General features: G+C 42.3%; 1 protein-coding gene across 1 annotated transcript; it reads left to right on the top strand.

Annotated features, from left to right (window-relative positions):
* Positions 1–1,723: 1,723 nt before the first annotated feature.
* Positions 1,724–12,340, top strand: hsd17b12b (hydroxysteroid (17-beta) dehydrogenase 12b). The gene is made up of 11 exons (XM_057023008.1): positions 1,724–2,025; positions 5,798–5,844; positions 6,034–6,109; positions 6,589–6,696; positions 6,893–6,957; positions 7,486–7,530; positions 8,029–8,063; positions 8,796–8,877; positions 9,854–9,919; positions 10,034–10,183; positions 11,485–12,340. The coding sequence occupies exons 1-11, from the start codon at positions 1,851–1,853 to the stop codon at positions 11,596–11,598; spliced, it is 963 nt and encodes a 320-aa protein (XP_056878988.1). The 5' UTR covers positions 1,724–1,850; the 3' UTR covers positions 11,599–12,340.
* The last annotated feature ends 398 nt before the right edge of the window (positions 12,341–12,738 follow it).

Here is a 12,738-nt window from a genome sequence, read left to right as displayed (position 1 = left end):
TTTTCTGTATCAGCTTGTGTCCTTTTTTTGGATTGTTCTTACTGCACGTGCGCACGCACACACACACACACACACACACATATACCCCCCCCCCCCCCCCCCCCACACACACCACACGGCAAGGTGTTCAACAAGTTATTACTCCATCATTTGTTTCATCTTTTGAAATCCTTAATAACAGGACCCATGATGTCATGATACAGGCTCGTCCACCAACCTGCTGAATTCACATGACAGATTAGCAGTTTTGTGTCAGCAAAATAAATTTTCAACAGAAATATCAATATAGTATTAATCCATATACTTCAGGCCATATACACACATTTCCTTTTCATTCACACGTTACTTTTACAGTATCTCGTGGTCAAAAAGCAGCCGGTGTTTTTGCTGTCCACTCTTAATCTAAATTTCATTCAGGTTCTTTTAAATTCTTAAAGCCACAAGATTTTAGACTGCTATTTACCATCGCTGCATTTCTATTTTTAGCTGCAATGCTCTTATGTAATGCTCCCGCTCACATTATGGACCACTGCTGTCTGCTCTTCTTGGCTGCATCGTGTGCTACACGTGTCACTTCTATCTGTAGAAGAAATACTGACTCCCATAAAAGTCAAAAGACATTACAAAGACATACAGAGACACATTTTAGGTTAAACTGTAATCAAGCACAGAGCTGAATTTAAACATTAAATGCTACATTTCTTCATTGGAAATGAAATCATTGTGGATTCTGTATGAAGCTGTGTTGCAGCCTTGATATTAATACAATTACAACATGTTAGTTCCGTGTTCTGACAAAGAGTGTGTTGAGTTCCTATTTCCACACGTGCTGATTTCTAGAATGCACATTAAACTGAAATGATGTACTACACAGGTTATTGCAAACATTTGCCTGAACAAGTATAAAATCCACTAAAACCTGATAAATTGGTAAAATATGACACAGAGCCCCATATTACTATTTAACTTATGAATTCTGTTTTAGGTATTTATTTATTTACTGAAATTAAGGAGTGTTTGGAAAACCATAAGCTATCAACAACATAAATACTTCATTTAGTCAGTAAATTAAACATTTCAAATTGAATTATAGATGCACAAATGAAGCACTGCATAAACATACAAGACGTTCCTAAACAGTGTTGATCAATAGAGATTATATGATTGGTGCAGGGAGAGAACATTTATACATTCTTAACAGTATAACCGAAATAGTTATTTTATTTTATTCTATTTTATTTGTAGATGCATTGCTAACAATGAATTAAATGAGTAGTGCGTTTTCCCAGCCCTAATTCCGGACCAGTTTCAGCGCACAACCTAAAACTTTTTAAGAATTAAATAAATGTGTTTTCAGTTAAATACAAAATATGTCGAAAAGAAAGCAGAAACGTAGAAAATACGATGTGTGAAACCAAAACTCGCGCTACGAGGTTTAGGATAGGAAAAAATAAAATGCTAAAATAAAATGTATGAAATATATTTCCAATTTGAACAAATAAAAGAAAATACTCGAATATATTTTGTGATATTTGTAACACAAAAGTATTAGGGTAAAAAGACTTTAAAAATATCCATTTTAAATAAAAGATATTTCGTTGCAGTACGTAACTTTGCAAAGCAGACGACAGTGAATGTTTTCAGTGCTGTAACACTAGAGGGCAGTAGGTGCGTTTTATACAATTGCGTCTCTAAAAATGGTCAACGAAGAAGAAAACAGCCAATTAGGGGCTTCCGGGCTGGGAAGCGGAAGTGTCTTACACGGAATCCTTATTAATGCACCCAATTGCACTTTGAGCTCTTTTGCCAGCAATCCAGAGGTTATAACTCTACTCGTCCGTGTTAATACCATGTCCACGGGTGAAGCGCTGTTGCGGGCCGCGGAGGCACCGCTGTTCTGGCTTGGTGCCCTGACGGCGTCCTGGGCGTCTCTGTGTCTCGTTTACCGGCTGCTCTCCGGGTTCAAGGTGTGGGTGCTGGGCAACGGGCGGTTCATGTCCCCCCACAAACTGGGGAAATGGGCAGGTGAGACACGAGTGCAGAACACTTTAGATTTACTTCTGCAAATCTCCAAACCTTTCCGACTGCGTATGTTTATCAGATAATCTGTTAGGGCAATGAACTGGATTTCCTCAAATTTCGTCGAGCAACACTAATTAAGCATTGGACTAAAACATGTCTGAAAGTGTCAGTCAATTAATCAAATCAATAATTAGATTGAAGCCCTTTAAAGCAAGATTTAAAGAAAAAAAAATATTAGAAGATTGGCTGCTTCTGGGATTGGGAGCCATCTTGCATTACTTTGATGGATGGACAAGAGTAGAACTTCCCAAAACATCTGCACTGTCCCGTGCTGGAAAGGTTGCAGCTTACCTCAAAAATGATGTTATATAATGTTATGCAAGCCACAGAAATAACATCAGTCAGACACAATTCCCTCCACACTCATCAAGACAGGTTTTTAGTCTATACTCAACCAGTAAGAAGAAAAACAGTTTCTGTTCCATTTCAAGGTTATCGGTTTAACGCATTGTGCAAGTATACTGTACATTGTAGTCCATCCAGTTTGTGTTGGGATGTAATTGGATTATTGTGGAAGGAGATTATCGACAGAGAGTGAAGGCCAACCAACTGTCAGGCTCTCTCCCTGAACCTCTGTGCTGCCATTCTTTGAGCTTTACAAGTGCGGGGGTAAAAGTTGACATTCTAACAAAAAAAATAATCAGCCACATGCTTTTCTCATATGTGCGTTTTGGGTTGTGTATGCTTGTGCATAGCTTTATCTGGATGCATCTATTGTTCTCAGCCTGTCACAGTCACCTCAGTCTGCTTGACAAACCCAAGGATGGGCTGAAGTTGCCTTAGATCTTTGTGTGTGGCTAAAATTAGAAATGCTTTGGACGGGTTTAATTTTAGAATACGCTTTCAAAATGATTCAGAATATCCAATGAAGCACAGGAGAACATTGGCCTTGACTGCATCTTTCATTCATAAACTTTGTCTCAGTCAAGTGGGTTTGGGCGAGAGAATGGTCTGATTATGTAACGGGAGCAGAGCCATTCATAAGGGAGACACACCAACCTTGTGATTCTGGTTCACTAGTACCCATCTCTCATTTTTTGTCTGTGGCATTGTGCGAAAGAAAGGTGCTCTGTTGCAGTTTTATGGAACTCCTTTGTTAGATATGAGACAATACCTCAGTTATCAATGATGTAGCTGCTTTCTTTTATTGTAATGTGACGGCAGCTGATTTGTAAATGAACCTCTGGCATGGATATACAATTTACATCATATCTCCACATCCTTAATGAATGAAACCTAATTTTAAACAATACTGCAGTGTTTTCCCTGGCGCTTCTGTAGACATTTGACCTGTGAAACCCTCCAAGATGTGCCAGATAAAGTAATCTGCTTCCATTGGAGTTTGAGCAGATGCACCAGAGTCCACCCGCAGCCAACACCCTGCTGCTACATACCGCACCAGCCACCACTTGCCTTTTTATTTCATCAACAATGACGGCTTCAGCTTTCAGAACGGCAGCAAACCTATCCTGATTTTCAAGAGACTTTACTGCAAATCTGATTCCTCTGTGTCATAATGTCATTTTACATCTGTTCAGCCCCCAGTGACATTTCTGTAAATCTGCAGTTGCTGCGATAGATGACAGACGTGTTAAATATTCCATCTACGCCTATATTGTGTGAACAACGTTAACAGACATTGACCCCAAGAATGAAGATCTTCCTCAAGCACACCTCACAAGAAGGAGTAGATCAAGTTAACCATGACGATAACCTGCTCGGAGCAATGTTGAGGTGAACCAATTGCCATGGCAACAAACTTGGAAAAACTAGTTAATCTGGAAGTTCCTCCCAGCAGCACCAGCTCGCCTCACATCCAACCCAGTTTATTTATGATGAATCCTGATCAAAAAATAGCCGTTGTTTGATTTGACCGAGGGGACATGCTTTTAAAGCTTTCCTCCCCTGTTCTGACTGCAAAACATTTCATTCTTAAAACAGCTAAATATAACCCAGCCTGTGTTTCTCTCATCGTCGTGCCTGCAGACTTTCCATCGCTCTCCCCTCCTCTTCCGCACGCTATTTTTAGCTGCCCCCAGGATCCCCCGTGCGCGCGTTTGTCATTTTCTCCCCCCTCTCCACCCCCACTCCCTTCTGTTTGGCTGTGCTGCAGCCCTAGAGGATGCTTGGCACCACGGCGTCGTGTGTACTCAGGAAGACGACACAAAGGGGAAATGGGTGCAGCGGAGAGCAGAAAGACGGATGAGTACGAAGAAGGGCCGCGTAGACTCCACAAAACAATGGCGTCATGTAGATTTTCTCCATGGACATTTGTGTTGGTGCATGGGATGAACAGACAGGAAAGTGATTAGCAGGATGGTTTAGCACTAGCACGGATGTGCCTTTCAGACAAAGGCAGGCCTGTCACCAGGTGATATTCTACAGATGTCAGCCGACGACCAGAAAGTTCCACTCTGTGTGAAAACCAGCGAGAGCGCGTTCACCCTCTTAAGAGTCCTGCAATGGTTCATTACCTTTCTGACCCCAGTCTGATGAGACACAAATGGCCCCTTTATTCGTTTTAATCAGACCTTCGTACTCAGAATCCTGGCAAATCAGCTGCTAACAGCCGGAGGCTGAGATCAAAAAGAGGTATTTATTTCATCAACTTAAATGTCTGAATGTGAGAATGTGGGTGAGGCATTTATAAATAATAAAGGGCTCGATTAAGGGCTAAAAACGTCATCAAATTAACAAGCACAGCATTGACAAACAGTTACACGTACAGCACATTAGGGGGCAGTATGCATCCTTTAAATGCAGCGCCATACTCTTACTGGGAAAAATAATCGAGTATAAAAATGATTATTAAGAAAGCTGCATTTACTTTAGGCTACATTTAAGATTGTAAAGGATTTAAATACATCTTCCAGGCCTTTTTAAACCTCAAGGTCAAATATGACCATTGACTTTGCAGTATTTAAAGTATTTTTAATGCTTTCAGTGGAAAAACCAAATTGATAGGATGTCAAGTCTTTACTGCATTTACAGCACATGGAGTTGATTTTAAGTTGAAATGATATTACAGTGTTTTCCATCTCTTACTTAATGAATGTAAAACCCCTGCAAGGAGACCCTAACAGCTGCGCTGCTCAGTGTTCCCAAACAGCCTCGTTGTTCTTTAAAACATGTGCCAACATTTCCATAATTACTACATTTCACTGTTAAAAAGTGTCAAAATATAATGGGAAGGAAAGTGACACAGACTAAGACTAAAATGACACCGTGTGAGCACAAGGACGAGATGGAAGTGCCTCTCCAACCTGTTGGCTTCCTCTGGAACATATTGTAACGACCCGTCCCCGTAGTTCACTCCCCCGTCCACTTCTGTTATATTTAGCTGGAGGTGTGATGAAGAGGTCCCTCTGAAAAATGGGAGTTTCTAAAAATAGGCCCCTGCTGCTGTCGCCGCCGCCGCTGCTGTTACGGCCGGGCCGTTCCAGAGCATCCGTTCAGTCCACTTCTACAGATGCCAGACCTAATGGTTGCTTCCTTTGTCCTCCTTGTTCACCTCAGCTGCTGTCCATGTGCAGCACGTCTCCGCAGACCCTTCCCAGATGAGTCGTTGCTTAGATGTCCAGAAAGTGTCTTCTTCTTAAACGAGACAAAGGCTTAGAACTCCATCCAGATCATTTCATTATCATAAAAGGATGGTCACATTTGGAAAGGTTTGATCAATGTCTGAAGCCCAATGTGTTCTTTTTTCCCTGTTTAGTTGTGACCGGAGCCACGGATGGGATCGGAAAAGCTTACGCTGAAGATGTAAGTTTTCCCCAGAATTTCAGCCAACAAATGGGTTTTTAAATAGATCTTAAATATTTATTTTGTGAGTTCAAATGTCCGTGTTTGTTCTTTGGGACTAATTGATCGACCTGGTGGGTAGCTCGTCTATTACCGTGGCACCTTTACATGTTCAGGCGTGCTCACTGGCCTGTAATAAACTGTTTGCAGCTTGCACGGAGAGGTTTTGCCATCGTGTTAATCAGCCGCTCTCAAGATAAACTGGATGAACTATCCAAGGCCATCGGTGAGTTAGCCACCCACCCTGTCAGTAATTTCCATCTCACATAAAATTGGACTGATTAAAAGAAAAAACAGCTTCCCTGCTAAAACTCTTGAGGGTTAAAGTAGTGATAATCGTTCTAATTTTAAAAAGCAGCAGATGCAGGGTTAAAGGTTTTGGGATTTTGTTTCTCAAAGATGAGGAAAAGATGGTTTCTAGCAGATTTAGCTGTTGAGAAATGGCAGTTCCTCACTGATTAGATGTAAAGAGTTGCATTTATGCCTTCGGAAGGCTAAAAGTGAATTTGTCCAATTAAGTTAAAGCTTTTATTTAACGGAGAGACATCCACAGAGATGCTGTTGGATGAATTCAGGATGTTTTTCCTCCCTGCTCTTCCATTTCTAAGCGATTTGATAGCAGTGTGGTCATTCACAAATCTCTCAGGCTTTTCTGTCTTTTAATTACATCCGGACTAAAAGCGCTCATACGTATTCTGCTCACAGCGAGTAAATGTGGTGTGGAGACCAAAACCATTGCTGCAGACTTCAGCTGCTTAGACATCTACTCCAAGATTGAAGCAGGACTGGCAGGATTGGAAATTGGAGTTTTGGGTAAGAGAGTTTCACCCTGAATCATACAGACTTGAGTAAATAATCTCAACAGCAGTCTGATAAAAATTTCACCTTGTTATTAAGCTACACGTATCCTGGCTTCTGTAGCCCTTTGCTGCCCTCTAAAGACTGAAACGTGAAATGACACCGAGCTCCCCACTTTCACTGTTGCAATGCTGTTTTCATCCGTTAACAGTTAACAACGTCGGAATATCTTATTCCTATCCCGAGTTCTTCCTCGACGTACCTAACCTGGACACGGTGAGTGAAGTATTTATTGTCATTATGACTGGAATATCAGTGATGATGCCACAGAGGCAGATAGAAGCCAGAGTAAGGTCCCACCAAATGGCAGGTTAAAGCAGCCGTAGCAAAATCTTGGCACCAAGTGTGAAAGGAGGGTCCAGGATTAAAGCGCGTATAGATTTAATGTTACCAGCCTTAGAGTTATGTATTTATGTTTTTTGAGAGAAAAACAGCAGGAAATCTGCGTATTTTAAAGTTATAAAACCTAAATGGTTAATGCAGTACTCTCTAAGACCCACTGTGTTAGTAAATGGGGACTAAATTCCAAAGACTGGATCCGTGCAAACATATAGACTTGATTGTTGTCACGGCTGTTTGTTCAGAATGGAGTAAAGTCTGTGGTTTTTCCTTGTCAATTGTGTAATTTCAATGTGAACAACAGCATTTGGGCAGATGGAACCAGTCGCAGATGAAGTGTGACACAGCGCAAACCATTTCTAAAGTCAAATTTGCAGAATTTTCATTATCTTCTTTGTGTTTCAGTTCGTCGACACCATGGTCAATATTAACATAATGTCGGTGTGCAAGGTGAGTATTCCTCATTTGATTTAACAGCTTTGATTTGAGTAATCCTCCCTTCCTCTGGTTATGCCACTAAAACCTTCCTGGTCTTAGAGTTGTCCAAGTTGTTGTTTTACGTGCTTTCTATGTATTGATTGATCCTGTCAGCAACACAGGACGTAAAATACAGACTGGCTAACTTCCATCTCTACTTGAGTTGCAGTTCCCACAGCCAAAGCAAAAGTCCACCCACTCTCTTAGCATCTAATTTGCGCCATTCATTCTTTGTTAAATAACCACCTCTGCTGCCTTTACCACGCCCTTTCTCTCTCTTTGTCTTTTCTTTCCAGTAAAATCTCCCCACACATCCCACATGTGTAGGTTTTCTGGAGGGGTGCACACCTCCTCAATTCACACAGATTGATTTTTTTTTTTTCTGATTGCTGTTTTATCTCCAGTTTTCACATCCCTCTCCCTCTCTCTCCCTCCCTCTCCCTCTCTCCTCTCCTTTTGCATTGTTTTCAGATGACACATCTTGTTTTACCGGGGATGGTGGAAAGGTAGGTGTTGAGCGGCAACAATACAGCTGATGTCTGAGAATCTTCGTCCTTGTTGTGTTGTGCTTCAGTCTTATCGTTTATTATTATATTTCAATTGTTTTCTGTGAATTCACACTTGATAATCAGTCCCCCGCTCTGACAGGAGTCCTTGGTTTTATCTTATTAATGCGTGTATTTTTTTTCCCACAAAATGTTGGGTTTTCAGTTCTTGTAATCCATATTCCCACCACTAGGCGTCACCAAATCCCACATGCTGCACCTTTAAGTGTAATAAACCACACATACCCTTTGACATTTGTGAAATGTCTTTGGTTAGGTTAAAATTGTGGGTTATTTTAGGTTTAAGTGTGTTGCTTATTGTTTTGTGTGTTTTTTATTAGATTTGCTTTATAAAATAGTTATTTATGAACACTTGTTAGTCTGTTACTGTTTACTATCAACCCCAAACTATTACAGAAGGATTTTCTTTTGAAATATCACGCTCTTGGTGAATATTGCACGAAAGCAGCGAGGTTCGGAGCAAAGACTCCTCAGACTAAATATTTAGGTGCTCTTCTCACCGCATCTTTGATCTATTTGATTCCAGCTCCACTTTCCAGATCAGGAAGAGCTGTTTTGGTGCATCCTGCTGACAAACATAGCAGCATTTTCTGTGCTCGTTCGGTGATTGATCTCCGGTTTGTTTGTTGCCATCTTCCCTTTAGCTCACGTCTCTCTTCTTTCTGTATGTAGGAAGAGGGGGGCCATCCTCAACATCTCCTCTGCCAGCGGCATGTACCCCGTTCCTCTGCTCACCATCTACTCCGCTTCCAAGGTAATTGCAATACAAAGATCTTGACCTTTCCCTCATTTGTTAAACTGAAGTGTTATCATTAGACACATCCCTCCTGCTTGTCTTCTCCATGCTGCTGTAGAGAGGTCAGTTTCCTATTGGCTTTCCCCAGAACTCTGCTCTCAGCAGCCTGCCTTATCTCCCCGCCTCCGGCCAGTCCTCCCAGAATGTGGACATGTGTCCAGTGCACCAGCTCCCAAGGGCAGTGCTTCCAGCATAGTTCCTGCTCTGGTTTGCAGGAGTGATGCTGAAGCATCTTCTGGGTGGTGGGCTGGCCGTCTGGCCTTCTCACTCTCAGGTGGCAGAAGCTTTCCCACTGGCCCCTGAAGAGTTGTGATTGTCCGATTGGAATCTTGGACCTTAGTCCTCCTCTTCTGTTGTGACATGTTTTTGCTCTGCCTGTTTTCCCCTCATTGAGACAGTCTGGCACAAGGAAATACAAAGCAAGTGAGACAATGAATTAAGAAGAATTAAGCAAGCGACTCTTGATAAGACAAGTCTGTATTAAAAAAAAAAGAGTTTTAAATGCCTGGCTAAAGCCACATTATTCCTGTCTCAGCACAGAGGTTTAAAAACCACTTTGACATCACCATAAATGATAGATTCTTCTTTTATCATATTTACTGCTTTAATTATTCAACACAAATAGATTAAGCCACTGACTAACTGAATCTCAAAGCAGTATAATAATTAAAAAAATGTTTATAGGAGACTGGTGTCATAATATTCTAGATCTATGTGTGGCCCCTCAGAAACAGCCTGTTTTTAATAGTTTCACTAAATCCTGTTTGTTGCAAGTTTAAAAATCCATCTCGGCTCCATTTTTGGTTTATGCCCAATTTAATGGTCAGCTACGTTCATATTTGCTCGTATTTTACACACTGCAATGTTGTTCATGTTATATATGGTCTTAATCTCCTTACTGGAGTCAGTTTTATTTTTCATTTACTGTGTTTAGGCGTTTGTGGACTTCTTTTCACGGGGACTGCAAGCGGAGTACAAGAGCCGAGGCATCGTCATCCAGGTCGGCCCACACCAGGAAGCATCATCTCCCTGCTCCATTATTAATCCTGCAGGCTCACAAGCATACGTGTTAATCTACGCCCCCTCTCAATTTCCTTGTTTTTTAACTCCTCAGAGTGTTCTGCCATTTTTCGTCGCGACCAAGATGAGTAAAATCAGACGACCAACGCTGACGGCGCCCAGCGCAGAGTGCTACGTTTCTGCCGAGCTCAACACGGTTGGGCTGCAGACCCAGACCAACGGCTACCTGCCCCACGCCATAATGGTACGTACAGTATATGCGCTGCAGGAGAAAACCTGATAGAGAGGTCGTTATTATAGAATGGGTCTTTGGTTTAATACACATCTGAAATCAGCATTTTTAGTGAACTGGCACCTGAGTAGCTCCAGTCGTTTGTTCTATATCTTCAGACTGTTAACCCCAAACACGCTTTGACTTTTCAATTTTAGCCTGAAACTGTCTCTGACATTCTGCTGATTGTTGAACAGTCTACACTACAAAAGTGATGACATAATCACTGTTGAGGCTTCAGATTGCTGGTTAACGCCTGTAGTTGGACACGGATCAAGAATCCGCACGTTGGTGTAAACTGACCACGCAGAGTGAGTCAAGAGCTACGAGTGCTCCATCCAGGTGGAAGGAGAAGTCACTCTGCGGGCCTGGATTTGCCCCTACCGTCACATTTAAAAAAGATGCCTGAGCAGCAAAATGTACCGAAGCTATTTGGCAGAGAGCAGGAACATGGCTGACGTACCACTGAAGCGGCGTGACGCGGAAGTGGTTGGCATCTCCCATGGCAACACGACCGAACACCAACCGAGGCTGCAGTTTCAGAATTTCCTGCCCCATCCTGTTGACTATATAAATTGTGTATCAGCCTCAATGAAGGAATTGGAAATAAGGTAAATATACTCAGGAATGATGGAGTGGCACAGGAAGACTCCCTCTATTTGTCCCCGTTCTCCCTGTGGTTTGAACACGGGGCACGGTCCATTTTCTCCTTTCCGTTTCCCTTTGTTGGGAGGATCCCCTCGAAGCGTGTGACCCGAATATCAACGGCAGTATGCATCGATATAAATGACGACGCCATCCATTACCGAAATACAGGTGTTCGATAAATCATACTGGACACAGATGAGCCTTTGTTGATCCTGTGCAGCCAACGGTGTCCGTGCTGCTGAGGTAGAGGCGGCGCTCTGTCCGAATATCGTAGAATGTGTGTCTGCTCGTTAGGTCTTAATCCCCGTCCCTTCAGCTGTGCAGCCCGGCTCGGCTCGGCTCGGCCCGGCTCCCCCTTGATAATCCATTGCACCTGAGCGAGGCCGCCGCCGCAGCAGCCTTTTCACTGCCATTTCTGTCAACGTCCAGATTACCATTGAGGCTGCTCGGTTCAGAGTCCAACAAGTCGCGGGCTGAAATTTAAGTCGCCAATGATTTTAGTTGCTGGGTACATGTGGCGTCATTCGAGCTGTCGTCATTGTTGTTTCTGTGGGGCCTAATTCAGAATGAATGTGGATCAGATATTTGTAAATGCCACCAGCTGAGCAAGTGAATTTTCTGCGCAGGGCTGGGTGACGACCGCTCTGCTCCCCGCCAAGATCGTGACCGGCCACATCATGCGGATGAACTTATCCATGCGCGCTTACAACCTGAAGAAGCAGAAAGAGAAGCAGAAGTAGGCGTAGATGGAGCGGCGGCGGCTGCCCACAGAGGAACCAGCTGTGTTTATGACTTGACTGACCACCACCATCATGGTCCAAGAAGACACACAACCCTGCAACTTCCACTCTTAGATGATTTACAGCCAGCGGAAACACAGAATCAGACTAAAACTCTGCTTTATTTGCCAGTACATTATCTGTTATCAACCCTTGGCTTCTGCTCTCTGCTCCCTATGTGAGGCTTGATCGTGACTGCAGAGGCCTTTGCTGAAGAATAATGGAAATTCTCCTCTTGAAGCTGTCAGCTCTAATGAATGAAACACTAAAAAGAACAAAATTTCAAAGCTAACCCCCCCGCGACTGCCACGAACAAGTAGCGGTAGCCTGCCTTTAAGAGAGAGCTGTTTTCGATGCTTCTCAGGTTTGAGTCTTCCGTGTGTAAAAGCAGTCCCTCAACTTGTTCCGGCTAATGTTTCCTGGGGCTTTACAATCTATTTTCCATTGCATAAAGATGGATTTACGCTTGGATGCACCCCAAAGTCCAAATTGAACAAGTGATAAATTGATGTATTTTTCACATGGGTGGTTCTTTTTTTTGTCTTTAGCAAAAGGGCGTGTTGGGTTGCTCCTTCATTTGTGTGTTCCGCATGTTCTGTGCAGTTCATGACTCTGGCTGATAGCACTTGCTTGTAATGATTCTGGAAAATCGCATTTCATTTGGCCTTTTGTCCACCAATAAACGTTTACTGAAGAACCGGCAGACATCTTTTGTTCTTTAAAATCAGAGCTGTGGGATTTGGAACTCGGAGATTGATTTGATTCCCTTTCTGCTCCTAATTTTCATAAAACGTCTCAGAGAGGAGTCGTAATTTTCCCGCCTGTTTGGACTTTCTAATTTGATTTTAATGAGCTGTGGAATTATGTTAAATGTAGAAAGTGAATAATGTTGGTTATTATTGATGACCAAGTGACGTCTGCTAGCTATTAAAACCAAATGTTCACTGTATAATCCTGCAGATTATTTTTTCGCATTATTTAAATTTTTATTAATATATTTTATCACATTTGCCATTTCAAATGTCTTAACTGGACTTATTTATTACTAATTATCCTCGCATGTAATACAAGTGTGTTCATTTTTCCTGTTCTTCTGCCACT

This window comes from Takifugu flavidus, chromosome 2, assembly GCF_003711565.1.
Source record: "Takifugu flavidus isolate HTHZ2018 chromosome 2, ASM371156v2, whole genome shotgun sequence".
Classification (NCBI taxonomy): domain Eukaryota; kingdom Metazoa; phylum Chordata; class Actinopteri; order Tetraodontiformes; family Tetraodontidae; genus Takifugu; species Takifugu flavidus.
Note: the sequence above shows the minus strand (reverse complement) of the source record. Positions and strands in the feature narration are given on the sequence as shown.

Excerpts from the sequence above, each read along its gene's own strand:
- hsd17b12b (XM_057023008.1), top strand. The coding sequence starts at position 1,851 with ATGTCCACGGGTGAAGCGCTGTTGCGGGCCGCGGAGGCACCGCTGTTC. Across the intron at positions 2,026-5,797 it reads CAAACTGGGGAAATGGGCAG|TTGTGACCGGAGCCACGGAT; the intron begins GTGAGACACGAG and ends TTCCCTGTTTAG. Across the intron at positions 8,064-8,795 it reads TTACCGGGGATGGTGGAAAG|GAAGAGGGGGGCCATCCTCA; the intron begins GTAGGTGTTGAG and ends TTCTGTATGTAG.